Below are 25,143 nucleotides of genomic sequence, written 5' to 3'. Positions count from 1 at the left end.
ACTACAAAGATAGACGTTAGCAAGTTGCAACGGCAATTCCCACCACGCAATGAGTCTATAAAAATATAACTTTTTTGTCGCTTGGTAATGGAAAAACTATTTAAAAAAATTTCATTTAATAAATTCTAAAGTATCACTAAAACTTGCATTCAAAAATCACATTAGTTATAAATTACATATAGAAAAATAATACCAAAAACTTGACCTGAATCAAACAGGCAATAAAATTAGATTTATTTATAAAATAAAATTATTTGAATAATTTTTTACTATAAAAAAGTTTTTAAATCACAAACTTATTCATAGATATTGATTATTTTTGTTATTATCTGTTTGATACTTGTATTCTTAGCACTCTTATATAAAAAAAATGTTAAACAAAAACAAAAAAATAAAAACTTTACACACGCCAACATTTTTTGTACAGTTTCTTATGCATTCGTATTTTGATATTTTATACAATTTATATATATATATATATATATATATATATATATATATATATATATATATATATATATATATATATATATATATTTAATTTCATATTCAGTGATTTGTAAATACGAATAAACAATATGAAAAAATAAAATGAATCATCGAACCTTAAACTACCCTTACGGAAAATTTCCATGGAAAACCCATGAAAAAACCCATGGAAAAACTATGGCCATTTGGAACTCGTTTTCATAGAAAACCCATGAGTTAACCATGGAAAACTCGTGAGCTTTCCATGAAAAACCCATGAGTTTTCCATGGGAAAGTGTTCCAAATAACCATGGAAGTTCCATGATTTTCCATCCATGAAAAAACCATGAAACTTCCTTAGGTATTAGGAACACCTTTCCAAGGAAAACTCATGGATTTTTCATGGTAAAATAGCATGTTTTGTTTCCAAGTTTTTTTGATCTAATGTTATTTGAATTGTCATATTAAACCATAAAAAGCAAATTTTATCATGCAAGTTGCAAATATTATTGAGTTCCCTTAATCTATGGGATTGCTTTCGTCGCATAAAATCAAATCAAATCTTTGAAAAATAATAGCTATAATGCGCCTAAAACATTAAAACTTGACTTCACCACAATATTTAACGCATGCGTATAAATATACTGAAAATAAATAAAACAAAAAGTTCAAGTAATATCATAATTGATATACATAGAGTGATAAACAATTGAAATTGAAGATTAGGAAAACAATTTTTACATAAAATATAACAATTTACATGTTTATTATTTTATATTAACTATTTGATAAAAATAGTATGTATAAATTTGATAATTATTAACTTCAAGTTTCAACAATTTAAAAAGAATCATCAATACAACATATTCAATCCAAAAAAAACATCGAGCTCATTTATAAGTGCGATTGCACCGCTAACTGTGTCTGTAGAACCAGGTAGACGTCAAACAAAGTACCATTCACATTTTGATATTCATTATTGTTTTCGCCACAGTTAGTCTCATTGTCCATTTTACCAATCTAGACAATACATCATACAACTATTATTTACATACTAATTTTCTTTATTTACTTATTCATTTTACTTGAAATTATTATCTATTTTAACTTACTTTATAATTACGCATTATTACACATTTATAAATGTTACCTGCATGTTAGCAACATTTATATAGAAAAAGACAGCAACAAATATTGTATTACTTATTTATTTGTGTAGTTAAAAAAAACTTACATCTTCATCTGAGCTATCTGCATGATGTACAACATCGTTTAAAAACCTCTTTCCTTCCTGTCCTTGCCATCTTTATATATATTATAAAACACAGAACTTGTTAATGTACGGCTAAATAAAAAAATTAAAAATTTATATTGACAGTCACTAGCATTAGCTAAAATAAGTATATGCATAAATAATATATAACTAAATATATAAACAATAAATATATATATGCATTTTATAATGCATTATAATATGATAATATCCAGAGACGTAAAAACAGTATAGGCCAAAACTAAGGCCAAGATATTTTGATTGAATACCAAGACTAAGAACAAGACAGTTAAATTAGTCTCGAGACATCACGGCACCAAGATTTAAGTCTCGAGACAAACATCTCTGATAATATCATATTATGATGCATTATAAAATGGATACATTTATCATATTCTAACTATTTCAAATATGTCTAGTTGTTTATGTCTGTATGTTTAGTTTGAATCATATTAAATGTGATACATTATAAAAAACATATAATTTATAGTCTTATTAAATACAGAAAAACAGAAGAATGCAGTAAATATTGTTTACTCAAGTTAGAAATAATTGTAACTCTACGAGTTAAGATGACATCTTTAAAAGCGCATTGGTAAATTGTTTCAAGGTTCGATAATTCATTTTATCAATTTTTACTAATTATTTTATGTTTGGTAACTTATATTTAATCGATTTTTAAAATTGAATTTTCACCTCGATTTAAAATAATCACATAAAAATAAGTTTAAGCTTTTATGATAATTTGTTGCCCGGTTGTTTGTTTCAAGTCCTTAACTGCCCAGTTGTTTGTTTCAAGTCCTTAACTGGACCTTAAATTTTATTTTACTAGTTTTTTATATGGCATACAATGAATCGTTAGGCTTATTACTGAATACATTAAATTCAGTAATAAGTCTACAAAGTTTTCAAAAAAAAAAAAAAAAAGGTAAAACAAAACAAGCTTTTTTGCTCACTAATCAAAAAGTTAGATTATTCCTTAGCAGCGCACGATGAACGAGAACATGCAAAAAGTTTAAAAAAACATGCAAAAACTTTATGGAACCATGATATATAAATACAGATCAATATTTGTAGCCATCATTGAGATTTTTCTTGTTTTTTCCAAATGACCAAAATTTTTTGTTCCTTGAGCTCTCAAGGAACAAAAATGCTCCACCTGAAAATGTTGCAATGAGTAAATATTTAAGTCTTATCACTTGATGGATTTGGACCTGTACTTTGTAGTTGATTAATTAGCAGCTCCAGCATTTGACAAACAAATAGTCAGTGTTCCAGAAACAAACCTGGAATTATTAAGATTGATCTCCTTGAACTGAAAGCTTTACATACCTTATCATCAACCATGGTAAGCTCCAAATTATGATTTAAAAAAATAGTATCAACCATTATTGGTGGAATAACAATAACCTTGATAACTTTGTAACCTTCATTAGATCCTCCCTGGTCTCCTTAACAAACTAGTACTTACTGAGCTTTCCTGTTCATGCAATAAGTGTAATTAAAAATTTTCCCTCTTTCTTCCTTGCCTTCCTCCTTCTTCAATTGTAGATGTAAGGTAACTGATATAAAATATTGGGTAATTGGGCTGAATTTGGACTAAAATAAACATTTTTTTAATTCTAACTTAGATAGGATCCTAAAATAAATGGCGTTCAGAAAATTGCTTTTTTTAGTAAATAATATTGGTCTCAAGAGCGGCTTATAGCGATTTCTTCAATATGGGGTTTGAAAATATGACTCAAACTAAATTTTTTTTTTTGCATAAAAATGTTTTTACTGAAAAACTTTTTTTTTTTAAATTTAAAAAAAGGGATTAGGCAAAAAAAAAAGGAAAACTTAAATTGATGCGAATAATTTGTTATAAAGTAAAAAATAAGGAAAATTTAAATAGAGAAATAATTAAGTCACATTTACAATCAGGATATTTTAACTAAAGTTTATGGTTAAATTTGATAACTTTTAAAAGCATGAGATTTCTTCCACCAACTGAGTAACTGCGATTGATTTTTGAGTTGGTTAAGTAAAAAAACACACACATTTAAATATATATGAACAGAACAAGGTCTATTTGAAAAAACCCATTTTGCCTCAATACCCTTAGACACCCTGAGTAAAAATGAGCAAAAATTCATTAAAAAAAGGAATAAGGCTCAAAATGACAAATGGTTATGCATCAAAGAAAAATACAAAAATGCTGAAGTAGATAGAGAAAACACTACATCTAAAACAAGGAAAATGATTAAAATCTCAGAAGAAAACACTAATGTTGAAAGTTGGGTTTCTTGTAGTGATTGCCACAGCTGGACACATTACTCGTGTGCTGATTTGTGTTACATTTTATACCCTATTTTGCCCCTAGCATTAGACAAAATATTTTTTTTTCATAGATATTTAAATGTTAATTAATTTTTTTTATTTTAATGCTATTTACTCTTTCTTGTGCTAAATAGTTGTTTATGTTGTATTTTGTCATTTAAAAAAATTGCTTTTATTTTAATTATTTTTGCCAGTTTTTTGATGACTTTTCCTTAGGTGCCTCATTTTACCCCAGTTTCCCTTACTTTGTAAACATCACTAGTACATACTTTGTATAAAAATGAAATAATGTTAAAAAAATCTTTGCTATTCTACATTTTTGTGCTCTTTTTCCCCCTCAGTTTTATTGTGGTCACCATATTTTTTGCGTAAACTATGTTGTTTTGACTTTTTGATATTGTTGGCGTCTTTAAAAGCATTTCCAGAGCACAAACGCTATTTTTTATTTTTAAATGAAATTTTTTTAAATAAAATATTTTTTTATGTATAATTGTGGTGCACTTAAAAATTCTGCTATTAGCTAACAAAAACGCCTAAAACAACCCCTCGCAAGTTTACTTGTTACATTGATACCTGTGTGTTGTGTACATGTTTAACAAATTGTAAAGTGGTTGACCAAGTAAAGCACTGTAATTTTAACAACTACAAAGTATAGCAAAATTTTTTTAAACAATAATTTTAAAAACTTAATTTTTGTGACTTTAATATATATTAATTTTAATAATTAATTTGTATGACTTTTAGTTGTATGTCCTTTAGTATTTTTTGATATGATCAATAAAATTGAAAAAAAGAAAAAACAGAAAAAACAAATGAGATTCAATGCACAGTTTTTTTTTCACAGTGGGAAGATTCCATACAAAAAGATGTGCAAAATTATTTTCTCCATATTTGCGCAAAGCTAATTTTGTTTTCAAAAAAATTTATGTTTTGTTGTATTTAGGTCTAAAATTTCATACAATTTTGACTCGTAAATTCAGACAAATTTGACTCTGTGGCATAGTTTGAGTTTACTCCGTATCTGAAATCAATATATGATAAGAGACCTAGTATATTGGATTCATAAACGCCCGTACGATTTTTTCCATAGAAGAGGGTAAAGAAGCAAGCACCATAGTATTGCCTAAAATTAACGATATGTTATCAAAATTTAATTTAAAATTAAAAATCGTTGGAATATACTCTTAGCTAAAAAAAGTCATAGATAACAAAAAAAGTCCTTAAAAAAACTTAAAGGGAACTCATTTGGTTTTATCCTTCCCATAAATTTTTTAAAAGATCAAACTAATAATTTTTAAGAAAAACAAAAAGAACAAAGTTTTTTTATATTTTTCAGATAAAACTGTTCGCTTTTTTTTGACATTTTTTTATTCTTACTTTTTTTTATTATTAACTTCTACATCTATATAAAAGTTTTCATCAAATTGATAAATATCGTTGTCCTCATCTCATTTCCTCACTACTTTTATTTACTTCAACTTCTTCAAGTCTCTTTGAGGCCTTGGGAGCATGATGTAGCCAATATCTTTTAACAACTATGTTGCATCATTCTTGTTCTTCTTTACCCAAAGCTTATACAGAAACTGGAAAATTTAAAATTTTTCTCCTCCATGTGCTGATATGAAACATGAAATGGGTCATTTCATGTCAAATAAGGTTTTCAATTTTCTTATTTATGCTATGTTAAATTAGCATTAATTGCAACATTCTTTTTTGTCATTAAATAGCAAAATTCAATTAACAGAATAAGGTATCAATCTAAAAATTAGTTCAAAGACAATTTTTCACATGGTGATTTTAAGTATCATATTAATTTACTTCCTCATTTCCTAGCTAATGATAATTTATTTAATGCATTAAATGTTAATTAAGTTGCATTTTTGGTGTAACGAGACATTTTCAAATTTGCATATCTTTTTTCGTTAGTGGTCGATGAGGCCAACTTTTTTTTGCAGTTAATTAAGGACATATTGAACTTGATATTTTTTAAAGCGAAGGAGATGTTTTGAACGGTGTTTTTTACCGGCTCTGATTCAAAGTTTTTGTTAGAATATTTTTTATTAAATGGCTGGTTTTTAAATTTTAAAAATTTTATTAAAAATATTTTTGTTGTCATTTAAAAGTAGATTTGATTTGTTTTCAAATGATATATAATAATCCGCTCTTCATTTGATTATATCAACTTAGCAGAGTGTATCAAAAAAAAAAAAGCAAAAAGACCAAACACTTTCAATGATTCAAAAACATTTATTTATCTACAATGGCTTGCCATATTATTAAACTTGGTGAAAAAAACAGACACAAAAAACCTTTGCTCCTTTGGTCACTTTTTCGGTCTTTGTGTCGCATAAACAACTAAAAACCTTCCTCACATTATCTTTTTCTCTTTTGTTATTTTTACTTTGGCAACGTTGCCAAAGATTTTATTTTATAAATAGCAACATCGCTCGTATCTTTTATTGTCATTCTTAATTCTTACCTTATGATGTCAGTATGAATAGGATGTTGCATAGAACGGTTGTGTGATGTGTTTCTTTCTACAAACAAAGTTATTGGAATACCTCATTGAAAAGATTATTTAGCGACTAACATCGTATATTTTAATACTCACATTATTTAAACAAAAATATATAAAATTATTTTTTTCATGGATAAGTACACAATCTTATTGAATATTATCTTTTATTTTTTAGCAATGGGGAAGGCATGTGATATTTCTCCACAAAAACTAGGTGAAATTTGTGGATTATTAAAAAATACAAGCAGGTTGCAATTTAAGATAGTTGAGATAATCAAAATTTTTCAAACCACAGTGAAAAGAGTAAAGCTTAAACTTAATTTTGACAAACCTTTACAACCTGCTCTTAAAGGCGCTTGTGGCAGAAAAAGATTAACAACACCCAGGACTGACAGAAAATTATATTTGTTATTTATAATATTTGTATACAACATTAAAAACACCCGGTCAACTAATTGGCCAAGGTCGTCAATGAACAGGGAATTGATATTTCCTAATGTACAGTCCAGAGACAGAGGATGGCTGGAAAAAAAAATAATGCTGAATAAAAATCTTTAATTGTAAAGTTTGACTTAATTTTAGTATTTTTTTAAACCTTATTTGTGTTTTAGGTTAACTTATTTGTGTTTTAGGTTAATTTATTTGTGTTTTAGGTTAATTTATTTGTGTTTTAGGTTAATTTATTTGTGTTTTAGGTTAATTTATTTGTGTTTTAGGTTAATTTATTTGTGTTTTAGGTTAATTTTTAAGATGAAAGCATTTTTTAAGCCATTAGTGACAAAGCTAGCATTGTTAGAAGAGTTGGTGAAAAGTTTCACTCAGGTTGCATTGTGCCAACCATAAAGCATCCTACATCGGTCATGGTGTGGTCGGTAATTAGTTTTTAACATATAGTAAAAGAGACAATGAGACAAGTTCATTACTGAGAAATTTTTAATGATAGACTAATACCAAAGTCGGCAAATAACTGCAAAATGAAAAAAAATACATTTTTATGCATAATGGGGCACCATATCATACGGCTAAAACCATTACAACCTTTAAAAAAAAAAGACATTGATGTCTTGAATTGGCCCAGAAAATCTCTGGATTTAAATCCGATTGAGAATATATGGGAGCAGCTCAAGCGGGAAATGGCCAAAAGCACAATAATGACAGAGCAGGAGTTGATTGAAAAATTAATATATGCGTGGAACCACAGTGAAGAGCTGTAAACAACGGTTAAAAAGTGTAATTTGAGTATGCCACGGCGCATTCAAAGCGTAATTGCAGCAAAGAGTCATTCAAAATATTAACAATTTACTCTTTCATGATTTTTTCAATTATTTTTCATTAATGTTTGTTAAATATATATTTTCTTTTGAAAAATATTGATTATTATTTATCGATAGTAAAATTTCCTTAAATGATAAAATATTATCCAAGAATATCATATTTACTTTGTTTTTTTCTTGTTAAGTCTAATAATATGGTAAGCAACTGTAAATATGTAACTTTGAATAAATGTGGCAGAAATGAAAAAAAGTGAGACAAATGCCAAACATTCCTTTTTTGCTTAAACTTTTTTTAACTTGTTTTTTAGTTTTATTAAAGTAACGGATAATATTTTTGATTTATGTATGTCTGTGTATATATATATATTTTTTTAACAGCTACTTGACGGTGCAAATAAGCTTTCGCGCCAACGCTGGACATGACTAATATTATAAATCTAAAAATAAATAAAAGTGTTTACATATAGTCTGCACGTTTGTAGTTAAGTTATAAACACCGTAGGCTATAATAACTTAAGTTATATGGTAACTATATTTATAATAACTTAAGTTTATATATAGTATCTATATATATAGTAACTTAATATATATAATAACTTAAGTTCAATAATTTTGTTGAGGTTATAATTGAAAAACTTTAACTTTGGAATTTAATTTAATAAAATCAATTTTTATACAAGGAGATAAAAAATGTATAAATTATGATAAATTTTTAAAATCAGTTTGTTTTAATATAATTTATTATCAGTATATAGACATCTTAATTTTTTAAACATTAACATGTTTCTTATCAAAAATATTTAAATAAATCATAATCCTCCTAGTCACCGTAATCAGCGTGATATTTTACAAAAAGGATCATTTCACAACCGTTATATCATAATTGATAAAAACTATATAGTTTTACCGGGGTTGGCTCACTATAAATATTATATCAGTTTTTTTTTACAGCTAGTTGTTTTGTTTTTGACATTTTGGCAGCAGATTTGTTTACTTTAACTCAATATTTTTGTATCATTCATTGATTGATCAATGCTGTCATAACCAATCATTGTTGTTGTATAAAACATTTTTCTGGTTTTCTAAAGTTCTATTGTTAATCATAACTTTTAATCAAACTAAATGTTGGTAAAACCAATTCACTCAACGTGTGTGACACTTACTTTTAAGGTTATTTATGTTCGCGGGTTATAACCAGCGCAGTTTAGGGCAAAACCATATGATTTTGCATTCAAAAGTTTGGAATTAACTATACACCTAGAAGTTACTATACACCTGAAATTCCAAATAAACCTGGATCCACCCTCAAAATAAAATGTTAGGAAAAAAATATTAAACACTGATATGGAGTTTAAAGTTTTTTTAATTAAAATAGAATTTTGATTTAAATCTAGTATTTAAAATTTATCTTTGCACTCGTTAAGCATTTGTTTTAGACAAAAGATTTATGCATAAAATAAAAAAATGTCAAGATAACTTGCAATTTTTTAATGCGATCTTAAAAATTATTTTTGCAAAGAAATCTTTTACATTTTTTTGAATGACTGAATCCTCTCTTTTTTTGAATGACTGAATGCAACCTCTTTTTTAGGTATTGTAATGCACAAACCATAATGAAATGATGTAAGTACAATGCATTGAACGTATTACTTTGAATGTTCATAAGTTTTAAGCGCTAAAGTATGATTAGATAAAATTATTTATTTATAAATGCAAAATCACATTTGGGGTTAGGAGGAACAAGTTTAGTAGTAGTGTTTTTTTTTGTTCCCACGTTTCAATTTGCAAAACATTCATTTGATGCATAAACATACCCAAGTTTGAATTTTTGCCCCATGTCTGAAAGTTATTTTTCTCAAACATCAATAAAGACTGCTGCTAAACAAAATTAGACTTTGATGGAGTAATAAAGGAGAAGTCAAAATTATCTCCACATTTTTGAGTTTTAAGATTTCTATTACTTAAGTTTTCTTTGCAACATTTTAAAAATTTAATTTTTTATATCGATTTAATTTTTTTTAATATTTTAATAAATTAAACAAATTAATAGAATTAAACGAATATTTTCTTTGATTTTGTTCATTTAAATGATTTCATTATAAATTTGAATAAAGAAAATACAAACAATTCCAAAAAAATTCAAACCAACAACAACAAAAAAATTAATAAAATAAACCAAAAACAATGGTTTTGTTTTAAATTTACATTTTAAATATTTACAAATTGGAACCCGACTTCTGACATTTACTCACGTTTAATACTAATATATTTACAAAAAACCATTCAGAAACTTTCTTCAAAAGATGCTTTATAGACAAAGAAAAATCCTATTTAAACAAAAATTTTCACTGTGTCAACTACTTTGATACGCACACGTGTTCATAATTAACTGAGTGCTGCTCATAACAAACAAATACTTTCGAGGATTATTATTATTGTATTAACTTTACAAACTGCAGCACTAAGCAGGTTGCAATGAAATTAGGAAAATATTTTTGGGAAAAAATGAATGAATTTTTTTACTTCAATGCTTAACTTTCGCAATGATACACAGTATGTAGAGATGTAGCAGTAAAATTTTTCTTTTTATAATTTTTTTTTTATCATAAGTTTTCATATAGTTATAAAGATTTCTCCTTAATAGATATCAAATGATGTGTCACGTGAATTTTTAGGATATTTTCGTAAATAAATATTTGCTTCATTTATATTTACATTGCGTTTGTTAAGAGTTTCAGAATTTGCAATTTTGCAATTTGTTTTTATTTCTTATGCAGCAGTAATGTTATTTGAGTTTTTTCAGTAGTTTTTATAATCGTTTGCATTGCTTTTCTATCGCAGCATTACGTTAGTTGTTTCAGCAACGTATTTTTTTGTTGTTCGTAGCGTTTTCTATGTTTTTACATATATGTACTTTGTAATAAAAGTTTATTTTATTTTATTTATTTATTTATTTTTTGATTTCATACGATAAGCAATACTTGCTTGAGCAAAGTTAAAATTTTTTTTTTTTTTTAATAAAAAAACAAAAACTTTGCTCGTAGTAAAAAAAAATTAAAATTTCGCCATGGTTACTTAAATTGTAACATTACTTCTACAAAGCTTTACTTGTGCAAAGTTAAATGACTTGTAATTTTTTTCTTCAAATAATGTTATCTAGTTAAAATATTATTTTAATACACATTTTAACCAAGTTGTTAAATATTATTAATCATTATAAAAGTTATATAAAAATTGTGTTATAAAATTATTATTATAAACAATAATTATATTTTAAAAAAATTTCATTTTAACAAATTATATTTTAATAAATTGTATTATGAACTAAAATTATAAAATATTTATGTCAAAAAAAATTAAATTATATAGTAATTAAAAATATTTAACATAATATAACAACACAATTTAATTCAAGAAAATTCAAATATAAAATCTGCATTGATAAAAAAAATGTCAATAATGTCTCAGTGCGGCTTTTTTTAAGAATACATTCAGAGAGCCAATATTTGCAAGCACTCTGTTTGAAGACAATTTATAATGACCATGCAGTTGATCCACTCTCGTAACACTGTTGAACTTTTTGAAACGAGCATTTAAAAGTAAAAGGAAATTCTATTTCTGTAAAAAAGCATAAATTTAGAAATTTTATTTTTGTAAAATATTTTCCCTAACGATACTTCTGTTTTTTCGGGGTTTGATTCCCTAACATTACTTTTTCGGGGTTTGATTCCCTAACATTTGTTTTCTATGAGTTTGGTTCCTTAAAGTTAACTCTGTTTTGTAGGGGTTTGATTACCTAACACTACTTCTGATTTTTTAGGGGTTTAATTCCTTAACATTGCTTTTGTTTCTTATTGGCTTGATTCTTTAACACTACCTCTGTTTCGTAGGGGTTCGAATTCTAATTCTGATACTCAATCCCTATGATCATATTAAGCATTATTTTATATACTTTTGTTAATTATATGACATTAGTATCATTGTGGAAATGTTTTTTTTTTCAGCACCTGCGTAGACAATATTTTTTAGCCCCTGCATAAACAATATTCGAGCTATGAGTGTATCATTCACAGATTCACGAACAAAGCTGCACATTGACGATGATATTGTAAAAAAACGAATTACAACCAAGGATAAAATCATATTTGGTGCGATTTTCGCGGTACTTCTAATAACAATTATTATTCTTGGATTCATTTTGTATGAAACAAAGCAAAATTTGAATAAAGCCTTAAAGTCAGGTAAGGACACTTATAAAATGCTATTTAACTTATTTGGTTTTAACTTTTTGAATCAAAATTTTTTATTATTTTAAAAAAGTTTCGTAAGCTCAAATATGATCATTTTTTTTGTAAACATTTTATGAATTCAAATACTTTGGATTTATGAATAAAATTCATGTTTAATTATCGTTATATATATATATATATATATATATATATATATATATATATATATATATATATATATATATATATATATATATATATATATATATATAAATATACAAAAAAAAGAGCAAGAATCAACCAAATTAAAAATTAATAACTTTTTTTTTCTTATTCCTTTTAAGTTTTCTTTCTCAGAAAATAAATATCTTTTATTATATAACCATCATGAATCCATATAGCAGATACGCATCAGTGATAGAGTACCTTCAAAAACCCTCAGTATAGGTAAGTAAAAAACGGGAGTTTTTAGAATATTGAATACTCAATGAATATTTAGCATAATGGTAACTTTTTAAAAAATTTTAAATTTGAATTTGCAAGAAAAAAAAAATTAACTCAATTTTTCAAATAAAATTTTCAAATGTTTTACGATTCGTAATTGTTAACGTAAATTCTTTTTGTATTAACATATTTTCGGTAAGCATCAAATCGGTTTTACAGTTTGTGAGTCTGGTTCTCACAAGCAGAACCTTACAGTTTGTGAGTCTGGTTCTCACAAGCAGAACCTTTACAGTTTGTGAGCCTGGCTCTCTCAAGCAGAAACTTTACGTTCTAATACTAAAATTTCATTTTGACATTTTTTTATTTAATAAACTTGGTTTTATTAAATAAACTTGGTTTTGGCAACTGTTTTTTATCATTACTTTTTACATTTACATTTTAAATAACTTAGTTCTTTACTAAATATACTTTTGTTAACTTTTTCACAAATTTATAACTTGCGTTCAAACAGCCTTAATAATTATTATTCTAATATAACTAAAACACATTAAAAGAAAAACAATTTTATAAATTTCTTATTGAAAAACTTATTAATATATTTATATCAGTCGGATTTGTATTATATTTGCCTATTTATATCAATTATAAACACTAACACTATATATATATATATATATATATATATATATATATATATATATATATATATATATATATATATATATATATATATATATATATATATATATATATAGATATATATATATATATGCACATACATGTTTGATTTTATACTATACCTGCTGGGAAATGAGCAGCGCATAACTAGCTTTTTTTCGATTTTTTAAACAATTTTTCCTCATACTATTGTTTCATTTTGTCTTTTACGCCTTAAAAAATTTGGTTTTAATATTGGATCTAATGTATTCATAAAAATAATATATTCTTGTTATAGTATTGTAGCTTAGAACAACATGACGACAAGTATTTGATAACTACATACCGTAGCTTTGTAGCTAACAAAATGTTTTTTTTTTTTTAAAAACCACCAAAATAAATTAAAAAGATTAAAAAAGATACACCCACAAACAAAAAAATTACAGAAGTCTTACTATTATAAATGAAAATCCTAGGGTAGCCTAGAGTATGAATAACGTGTTATGTAATGTTAGTTATGAAATTTGAGAGATCTCAAATTATTTCTGTTTATTTTAAAATAGCTGAATTATAATTGCACAATCTAACATCATGTGCACTCCTGTCCGCTTTCTCTATGCTATCTTTCTAACACGATTACTTCCATCTTTAGCTCTAAAATAACTTCGTTCTTCCAAAACTCACTTTACTCTCGGCCGTAAAGCAGTTATGACGCTCCTTCTTGGGGGGCTGAATATGTTTTTGCGTGCCTTGGTATGGTGGTCTCTGTATGGCAACTAGCCGGAGGAGAATAAACCACAATACCTAATGTTAGTTATGAAATTCATCTGCGACTCTTGTAAGTATATGATATACTGATATGTAATAATAATTAAATAATGACAGTGTAGAATATGGTATTAAATATAAAAAGTAGTATATAAAATCGTATAGTATATAAAATAGTATATATAAATCGCTTGCTTTTCTTGCTAGATATGGTATTAAATATGAAAAGTAGTATACAAAAATAGAATGTGAACTATAGCTAATCGTTTGCTTTTCTTGCTAGCGATTATCATGGCAAAATCGCTGTCTTTATCGTTACAAATATCAGTACGTATAAATTACCCGGTAGGTAGCTTGTCGCTACCTACCGAGTAGCGACTAGCTACCTATTTCTATGATTCAATGATGAAAACAAATCGTGTCGAATGTGTTTTTTGCAATCAGATATGTACTCCGAAACAATATCATCAAGATATTGAGTTTTTCTGTACTAAAAAAGTATAGAATTGACAATTTCAATATTGAGAAATAGATAGATCAATTTTTTTAAACAATAGATTTTTATATAGTTGACTTCTCTAGAAATTTAAGGGGAATATTACCTTATATAGTTTTAATCGAAAACCTTTTTTGTTTTTCAACATAATGAAATAAAAACATCACTTTTTTAAGTCGATTACTTTCAATAATTATTAAATTTTTTTAAACAATAGATTTTCATATAGTTGATGACTGACTTTAATTAAAAAATATAAAACCTGTCAAATATAGCTTCTTGTAAAGTTAATTTTAGATGAAAAAAGTTACATAAAACTTCTACTTTCTACTAAAATCTTCTTTGTCTAACTTCTAAACTAACTTCTGCGCCACAGCTGTGAAAATGAAATCAAATCGCATAGTTTTTCTAGATTATGATAATAAAGTTAAAAAAGATTTTACTCTTAATGACAAACAATTCATTTAATAATATATAAGATATTTATGTAAAAAGAAAGAATATAAATATATATTTACATTTATGTTTTTTCTTTTTACATAAAAATCTTATATAAAAATAAATATATACATACTTTTTTACATAAATATCATAATAATAAATTATTAAATGAATTGTTTGTCACTAAGAGTAAAATCTTTTTTAACAAATATTTTTGATAAATCAGCTATTGTAAGCCAGATTAACTAAATTTTTTTTTCTAGATTTAAAATTTTTCTGTTAAAGAAAGGAGTTTTTTTTAATAATAAATAAGTCAATATTTGTGTGATATTAAAAAAATGATAAGAGGTAATACAGGAGATATTAGGATAAAAAAACAACAGAAGATAATGATGAGAAAGGAGATACAAAAAAAGTTTTAAAAAATTTTTTAGAAAAAAAAGCTCAATCAAAGTTTTGGGATTTTTAGCCATCCCCTGTATAAAATAGCACTACAAGGTTTCAATATGATACAGCGACACCGTGCCAGCGTTAAGACACCTGCCAGCAAGTGCAATAAAATACTCATAATTAATTACACTTAACTTTTTTTCGTATTACGTCATCTTATAATGTTAAGTTGTAGCCATTCTATAAATCAAGGTATAGATGGCGAAGTAAAAAAGTCATTACTTAATCATAAGAAAACTTTAAATTTTAGTTTTATTAATGTTTATTATTTTTAATAGTTGTTTCCGTTTCCTCTTCATTACATATTTTATTAGCTGTTTAAAAACATGGCTCTTTTTGTTAGATGTTTAAAATCTTGTTTTTTCTTAGCATTGTAAAATATTTTTTTAAAAAAATGACTTTTAAGTCAAAGTATAGGCAAAGTTTCTAACTTATATTTTGATTACTGAAAATAACTTTATTTTTCTAATTTAAATAAGACGCTCGTGATTCGTTGGCACATAAAACTCAATCTAAGTTTTAATAAAAACCAAAACAAAACAAAACAAAAAAGATTTAAAATTTAGAAAAGTCTTAAGAAGTTCAAAATGATTGCGTTTTTAATATTTACTTTAGGTATGATACATGTTTATTCATAATCTTTATTTTTATATTTACTAGAGTTTAATTATAGTCTTCAAAGCGATGAATTACTACAAACCGTGTTAACCACCGTACTCTGAAAAACAAGATACTTTAAACGACCTTTTATTGCTAAGCGTTTTAAAAAAAAAGAAAGAAATTAATTTAGAAATTTAATTGGTTAGTTCCCTTCGAATAAACAACTTGGATACCATATACTATATTATAAAGTAAACTTAGTAACAGGAGAAGTAAACTTAATAACAATAATAGAGAGTAAACTTAATAACAATAAAAGAAAATTGATTATTGCCACTTCTTTTTCACAAAGTTTTTTAATTAATTCATATCATAAAACGTCTGAAGTAAACTTTTTTTTTTTAATTTTTCTTATTGAATATGTTTTAATTTAAAGTAAAACTCTTTAATACTTCGTCGGAAAGTTCTTAGCATCAATAATTGATCGACAGCAACGAGGCATTGAGTCCACAATCTTGATAATCACATTAATATCAACTTTAACTTATTCTTGTTTCAGAATTTCAAATAAATTTTGATTACATATTGGTTTTTGACCAGTAATTTGTTGATCGAGGTGTTTTTTTAGACGCGCGATAGAATTTAGTTCTTTGCAAAAGCCAGACCTCAATCCTAGGAATTTTTTTAAACTTGAAAGAGTCTAAAAAAATAAAAAGCAAAATTCAACTCAATTAGAATTGAATTGTGCTTTGGATCATCGTTTTGCTAAAATATCAATCCTCAAAGCATTTTGTCCTCAGCATGTCGCAGCATAACATCCTTAATATCTTTGTACATATATTTTTCCATTATTGCTATCAATCAAGTAGATAGAACCGACACAATCTTTATTGAAGCAACCCCAAACCCTTTTCACCTCTTTGACTCTTTGACCTAAAGTTGCTAACTGGTATTTAGGGTTATTTCTATCGCCTCTCGGACGACAAACATGTCTAATACCATAAAATCCAAATAAAATAAATTTTGATTCGTTACCATAAAGTACTTTTGAAAATTGTTCTCTTACCCAGTTCAAATATCCATAAGTAAATTTCTTTAAATAAATTTACTGTTGTTGTTCCTTATTTTATTTTTTATTTATACCCGCAACTTTATTTATATCCGCAACTTAGCTTATTGCAAACTGATTCGCAGAACCTCTTGTAGTTTTGCCTTGTTGAATAGTACGCAATACACCTTCTTTGACAGCTAAACTTCTCTGTTACCTCATACCTGTACAGCTAAACTTCTCTGTTACCTCATTACCTTTTGCTTCGCATGAATAACTGGGCGACGGAAAATTGCAAACCTCTGCACAGTGGGTCAGAATTTCATTTTACTGGACAAAACTTATAGCTCGTTATATGAAGAAGATTTAAAGACCATTTTTTCACTGTTTTCTAAATTGAGGATTGCAATTTTAATGCTGACATTAAATTTAATTTAATGTTGGCAAAAATCAAAAAAATTAAAATCAAATAAAAACAGGTGCTTAGATTAGTTAATTTAAGCGCCTGATTCCATACTTCATGACAAAAGATACAAGGAAATTACATTATATAGATGCCTGGTTTTTTAACAAAGTTATTAAGTTTTTAGGATTGAACATTTATCTATTTTAAATTTACTTTATAACTCTATATCCCTTTAACCGTAAGGTCGATCCCCACCGCGTTTCTGGTAGTACCGCGCATAACTTGTTTCTCTGTGCAGCGGTCTTGTTTGTCAATTTTTATTTTTAGGAGTTATAGAGTTGAGAGAAGGTTGCATCTAAAATTAAAGTAGCCTCCTCAACTATAGTGGCGTACAGGATGACATCAAAATAAAACCTACCTGAACCCAAACCCTCAATCAATGTATGTAAACATTATTTAAATATTAAACACTATTTTAGTCAATCGATGTATTTACACTCTGTTGCGTTCATTCCTATATATTCCAGCAAAACTTTTTTAATTTTTTTTTTAAACTAATACAACATTGGATAAACAAGTACTTAATGCGAAAATCATAATAACATCATTATAGTTTTTCTCGTTTGAAAGTAAATGTAAAACATGTGCCCTTATGTTTTTGTAAAAGTACTTTTTTCTTCTCTAGATTTTTGTATAAATCTCAAGTTTTTTTTATTTAAATCTCAAAAAGTCAGTATACTTTTAATAAAAAACCTGAAATGAAAAAAAAAAAAATTCAACTTACTAAAAAGAAAAAATTTCAACTGACAATGAGACATTAACTCCACCGCAATATCACCTGATTTAAAGAAATTTAAATCAGGTAATAATACATACAACTGCATTTAACCCATTCTGCAGAGGAGTTTATGTCTTATTTCCTGATTTAAAATCGTTTCATAACTTTTATAACTTTGGGGTCATTGGAACACTTTAACTGATGAAGCAAACATATCCACAAGAGAACTTTTGCAGAAACAACGTCGAATAAGTCCTAAAAAGTTGTGAATGATTACTATCAATGGATCCTGCGCCAATTGGATGGGAGGAAGAAAGTCTTGAAGTTGGAAACTGTTGGTATTGTCTAGCAATTGAGGTAACCCATAACAAGTTAATTATTAATTTATCTATCTTTAATTGTGGTAAAAGAGCAAACTTGCAGTTTAAAAATAGCTAATAAAAAAGAATGAAATAACAACGTGCTTCAATTTTGAAGAAATATTCTGTAAATCGAAAACAGTCAGGAATTTGCTCAAAACTTGTAGGTGAACTATGCGTTAAACAAAGAATATCCGTTCTATTTCGTTGGGCTTACAGGTCATCCGAAAATGGAATTGTCGAACGTCATCATCGCGCAATTAAACAGAGAGCGGTAAAGATCCGTTAAAGACAGCGTGACGCTAAGAATAAGACGCGAGGAAACATCACTTCCCTATTTATATATCAATCAATCGATTAATCAAATTTATTGACAGGCTCAAGGCCCAAAATAATAAATATATAATTGGTAAAAACAAAATGGATAAAAAAGTTTAAAAAAACCCCAAAAGAAAAAAATTTAAAGTGTTATAAATATAAATCAATTCTTTATTTAAACTTCAAGGAAGACTTCAGGAACTTGTCAGAATTAACACAAGCTTATATGATAAGGTTCTCACTATTCTGTTGAAGTAGCAATGATGAATATCTTGGCTTACGAATAACATCATTAAGGTTGTATAACCCCTTCAAAATTATGAATGGATACCATGCTTTACAAACAATTTACTAGCACTGTTCTATAATGGCTTATTTTATGTCAAGCGAAGTGGATTACTATATTATATAATTTATATGCGACTCGCAGACGATGGAATGTCTTTTCGCGGGAGGTACCATAACTGACATCCATAAATTGGATTATAAAAGGCATTAATTAATATGATCTTTCTTAGTATTTGTGTTTTGCTAAACTTTTTACTGATGAGGTTAGCTTTAGCATAGAGACGTACTTGTTTTAAAATATCTATATTAAATAGCAGAGGAGACAATACACCTCCTTGTCGCACTCCATTACTGATGGTAAATGTTTTGGATAATATGCCATCCCATAAGATCTGAGCTGCTTGACCAAACAGTGAGTAAGCGTAAAGTTACAGCAGAGACAATTTTAGAACGTTTCCTAAATTGTGTGTCAAAGCGTACTCTATCAAAGGCCTTGCTAATGTCAATGAATGCTACATACATAATTGAGCCATGTGACAGGTAAAAATTTTAAATATCTTTGAAAATAGGGACAGGCATAAAAGTGCTATGGTTTTTCTTAAATCCATATTGATTGGGAGCCCGAATGAAATTTTCATTAACACGTGAGAAAAAAATGTGTTTCAAAATCTTTGAAAAAACTATAACCAAAGCCGCTGAACGATAGTTAGCAGAATTGGAGATGTCACCATTCCTATCTTTAACCACAGAAGAAATAACAGAGCGTGAAGCACCGATAGGCATGTACCCATGGTAAAGCTTGGAGGAAAAACAAAATGATTAAAGTAATTCAGGCTAGCATAAAGATAATGCTAAACTGAAGTCCAAAATGGTCGGCTGTTTTATTACAAGTCATATAATTTACGATAGATTAGATTTCATTGGCAATGACAAGATGGATATTAGAAGAAGATTACAATGTTTAAATGTAAAGGTATCATATATACTGTATGTTGGGTTGACTGAGTTAAATAAGGTGCAATATTCCCATAAGCTGTATTCTCCTATATATGGAAACTATGCACAGTATCTGCTGAAACTAATGCCAAGTTTTCCACCGCTATTAACTAGGACTCAAAGTATTTGTAAAACCACCTACTCAAATTGTACGAGCTAAGGAATTGTGGAACTAAGGAATTACGGATCTAAGTCGATGCGAGACTAGGAGTTTCAATAAAAACTAGGTATGTGCCGGAGTTCCGTTCCGACCGGAATTTGTGTGTTTTAGTTTATTCCAGTTCCGGCCGAAATCACAATAATTTAAGCAGGACTGCCGGAATTCATTTTTTACCTCTATTTTTCAAGTAAATTGTGCGCAGTGAGCGCTTGCTTTATAAGTAGGAGATCCAGGTACGAAACGAGCTCTGGACAAGTTTTTGCGTCACGATAAGGAAGGAGGCGTAAATTTTCCGGTTAAATGCACTTCCGCGGTGCTCTGTTAGGACTTCTTGGGACACCTAAAACTAAAAAAAAAAAAATAAAAAATAAAAAATAAAAAAAATCGCTGTCCTACAAGGCAATGAAGAGCTGTTGTAGGTAAACCTGGGAGAAAAATATAAATTTCTTAACGAGCGCATTGTAATTTTATTTTTAATAATTAATTATGTAAGTATTTTGAGAAATTTAGGAGTATTGTGGTGCAAAAAGAGTTGCTATCTAGTTTTGGGCAACAAACTAGCTCTTTTTTCATCAAAAATGTTACCTGCCTTTGAGAATAGTCTCATTTTAAATGTTATTTAAACTCTTTTTTTAAAATATTTAAAATATTTTAATTTTAACATAAATGGAAAAATAGAAAATAAAGAAATAATTTTAAATATAAATATTATGCAGGTTAAAAGTTTCAATATATAAAATAATAAAAACAAATAAAAACAACAAATTAGATTTAAATGAAAAATGAACCAAACTAATGAAACAGGTTATGTATTTATCATAGGTTATAAATATATATTATATAGCCACCATGCTTAGGTGCATGCTTTTACTTTCAATCTTGAAGATGAAAAGTTAATGTCCTTGTAGCGGCCGGATAATCGGTCGGAATTTAACTGACAACTTCGGTAAATCTGATTATAACCGGAATTCGGAATTTCCGTTCCGGTACACCCCTAATTAAAACTATTGAATTTCCGAGAAATATGCCAGATGTCTGTCCTGGTTCAAAATCAAGTGTCTTAAAGATAAATAAATTAGAAAAACCCATCGTGGACAAGTTGAACTCAAGGTGGAGTGTGGTCTAAAGATCAATTATTGTTGTTGTAATTAATCTTAATGACTGTATTGTATATATATATATATATATATATATATATATATATATATATATATATATATATATATATATATATATATATATATATATATATATATATATATATATATATTCGCTTACTCAAATTATATATATATATATATATATATATATATATATATATATATATATATATATATATATATATATATATATATATATATATATATATATATATATATATATATATATATATATATATATATATATATAGATATAATTTGAGTAAGCGAATAGATTCTGTCATAATCACTTATAAAAACAAAGTTTGTTATTGGTTGTAGTGGAAAGTTGATGATCACCTTTTATTAAATTTTCTTGTCTGGTACAGTACATCAATTTCTAAAAAATTGTAAATGTGAATAGTAAAATTTTATTAAAATGCTTTATTTTGTATTAAAACTATTTTAAAAAATAACTTTGTTTCAAAAAAAAAAAAGATAAAAAATCTAAACATTTAAGAAGTTTCTTATAATTGCTGGTTAACATACTCAGTAAAAATTGTTAACATCTTTTTAGTTTTGCTTAAAAAATTTTTTATAATATCTAATAAATAATAAATAATTAGTTACATAATAATTTTTTTTTTGAAGTAGATATTAAAATAGTTAAATTTAAATAATCAAAAAAAAACATTCACAAATTTGTTAAACATAAGTATAAAGGTTTTAAAACAAAAAAACAACCTAGAAAATTAAAAACTTTTAAAAGAATGAGGGAGATTTCTAAAATTATATAAAGTGTAGCCTGAAGATAAATTACTCTCCAAAATGTAGAAAGCTCCTGCTAAATGTAGGAGAACCAACAAGTCTTTATGTATAAAGTATAATTATTTTCTGCTAAATATTAGTTTTTATTAGTTTCTGCTAAATATTATTTGTTATTAGTAATAAGTTTATAATACATCAGGTCAAGTTAGTGGAACACCTACAGAAGTAGTTAAAACAACTGCAGAAACTGTATCGACAACGCAAAATGTACCCATTTCTACAGGAAACGAAAGTTATAGTAACATCAGATTACCTTCTAATATTATCCCATCAAGTTATGACATATTTCTTGATGTCGATATGTTTACTGATCAAGTTAATGGACAATGCAATATTACTGTTGAAGTAAAATCTCCAACAGATTATGTTATCATTCATGCTTACAAATATGATTTCTTCACAGCTAAAATAATGTCTGAAAATAAAGCAATTGTTCAAAAAAGAACATTTTTTTTTGAGAAAAATCAGTATCATGTTATGGAGTTAGGTGAAAAGTTAACAAAAGGAAAATATATTCTTTATTATGAGTTTAAATATAAACTTAGGGATAATTTAAAAGGTTTTTACAAATCTTCATATAAGAGAAATGATGGAACAGAAAGGTAACTTAATTTTATGTAATATTTTGAAACAATTTTTAAATTAAAAAAAAAATTAAATAAGTAAATTTATTTTTGTACTATATTTACTATTACATACAATAGTACTTTTATGCTTACTCTTTTACTGTCTAAGGTATAGTTTTACTGTGTAAGGTATAGTTTTACTGTGTAAGGTATAGTTTTACTGTGTAAGGTATAGTTTTACTGTATAATGTATAGTTTTACTGTGTAATGAATAGTTTTACTGTATAATGTATAGTTTTACTGTGTAACGTATAGTTTTACTGTGTAAGGTATAGTTTTACTGTATAATGTATATTTTTACTGTGTAATGTATAGTTTTACTGTGTAAGGTATAGTTTTACTGTGTAAGGTATAGTTTTACTGTATAATGTATAGTTTTACTGTGTAATGTATAGTTTTACTGTGTAAGGTATAGTTTTACTGTGTAAGGTATAGTTTTACTGTGTAACGTATAGTTTTACTGTGTAATGTATAGTTTTATTATGTATGACTATTATTATATACTATAGAATTTTTTGCTTATTCTTTTACAATGTGTATTTTATATTTTAGTGTTTTAAATCTTTTATAATTATTATTTTTCATGTAATTGTATATTTTTTTAGTCCTGTAGCTTCCACACAATTTCAACCAGTTGATGCAAGAATTGCTTTTCCATGTTTTGATGAACCTGCTTTTAAAGCTACATTTAAAATTTCACTGTCACATTCGAATACATTTATATCAGTTAGCAATATGCCTATTGTAAGGAAAGAAGATCAAGGTGGAAAAATAACTAACTATTTTGATGTTACACCAAAAATGCCAACTTATCTTGTTGCATTTGTTATCGGTGAATTTTCTCACAAAACAATATATGCAGTGAATTCAACAAATAAAGTACAGGTAATCATCATCATTATCATCATCATCATCATCATCATCATCATCATCATCATCATCATCATCATCATCATCATCATCATCATCATCATCATCATCATCATCATCACCATCATCATCAATCATCATCATCATTATCAAGGTTCCCATTGTCCTCCTTTTTTTGAAGGGTAGTGTAGTGGTATTGTAATTAAAATTGAGATTTTAATTGCATGCTCCTACAGAAAAAGGAGGACAATGGCAATCCTAATCATCATCATCATCATCATCATCACCATCATCATCATCATCATCATCATCATCATCATCATCATCATCATCATCATCATCATCATCATCATCATCATCATCATCATCATCATCATCATCATCATCATCATCATCATCATCATCATCATCATCATCATCATCATCATTACCAAAATATCATCAAGTTCATCATCATCATCATTACCAAAATATCATCAAAGTATTATTTATTTAATGGTCTTCATGAATAACTTTTTAATTATAAATGAGTTATTTATTTTCTTTTAAGATGGATTTTTATGCTCCGAAAAACCAAATTGATCAAGTTGATTTTTCAATGGATGTGGGCTCAAAGATTTTACCTTATTTTGAATCTTTTTATAATGTCACATATCCTCTACCTAAAGCAGGTTGTATTTTGAGATATTTTAGTTATCTATTTGATATATTTATTCAATGATAATTGAAAAAAGTAATTTATAAATCAAAGTTAAAATTTTTGATTTGTAAGTGTATACATAATTATTATTAATGAAAGACTATTGCTAAATAAGTTATTAAATATAAATAAGTTAAACCTCAAATGTTTTTTCTCAAAATTAATCATTGAAAAATTATTTTTTAAAAATATTTTGAAGGTTTTAACTATGATTTAACAATCCTAATGTGTAATTTTTTTTTTTTTTTGCAAATTTAAAATAAAAATATTTTTAATGCTGAAAAATATAAAAATATTTATCCTACTGGCATTATGACATCTAGATTGTGTATGGAAAACCTAAAATGCATAAGTTAACCACTTATAGGAACATTCCTTTTTTCAAAATCTTAGTTTCTTTTTAAAGTACATATAACTACACATTATCTACATTTTAAAGTAGCTTTCTTACTCCATGTGTTCATATGAATTCGAGTGAATAAATGAAAGTAACAAAGATAAAATATAAACATAAATAATAAGAACATTTAATGTTTGAATTACTTTTGATGCGAATAGTTTGTTTGTAAATATACATTAAATGTATTCGTTTTAATTGCTGTGGAAAAAAATAGCCCAAATCTTAACATTAGGTTAATTCCATGTCAATTGATCCAGGCTAAGTCACCATACATCTTAGATTTTGCTGAT

At 26.6% G+C, this 25,143-nt stretch overlaps 1 protein-coding gene and 1 long non-coding RNA gene across 3 annotated transcripts in view; one reads left to right on the top strand and one right to left on the bottom strand.

Moving 5' to 3' along the window:
* Window positions 1-1,353: 1,353 nt before the first annotated feature.
* Window positions 1,354-14,816, bottom strand: LOC136091258 (uncharacterized). Its single transcript, XR_010643841.1, has 3 exons — window positions 14,709-14,816; window positions 1,703-1,813; window positions 1,354-1,488 (listed from the first exon to the last, which is right to left on the bottom strand). It is a non-coding gene; the product is annotated as an uncharacterized LOC136091258 (long non-coding RNA).
* LOC100212915 (aminopeptidase Ey) overlaps window positions 10,200-25,143 on the top strand; it is a 63,531-nt gene continuing 48,587 nt past the window's right edge. Inside the window, exons 1-5 of one of the 2 annotated variants that reach the window (XM_065818601.1) lie at window positions 10,200-10,405; window positions 11,857-12,093; window positions 22,397-22,859; window positions 23,489-23,768; window positions 24,304-24,424. In XM_065818601.1, coding sequence (XP_065674673.1) covers window positions 11,907-12,093; window positions 22,397-22,859; window positions 23,489-23,768; window positions 24,304-24,424 — 1,051 coding nt within the window. In that variant the 5' untranslated portion in view covers window positions 10,200-10,405; window positions 11,857-11,906. Of the gene's footprint in view, window positions 10,406-11,246; window positions 11,452-11,856; window positions 12,094-22,396; window positions 22,860-23,488; window positions 23,769-24,303; window positions 24,425-25,143 lie in introns of those variants that run through there. The other variant, XM_065818602.1, reaches the window with a different exon arrangement.

Source organism: Hydra vulgaris, chromosome 14, assembly GCF_038396675.1.
Source record: "Hydra vulgaris chromosome 14, alternate assembly HydraT2T_AEP".
In the NCBI taxonomy this organism is placed as follows: domain Eukaryota; kingdom Metazoa; phylum Cnidaria; class Hydrozoa; order Anthoathecata; family Hydridae; genus Hydra; species Hydra vulgaris.
This window is presented reverse-complemented; position numbering and strand designations above follow the sequence as displayed.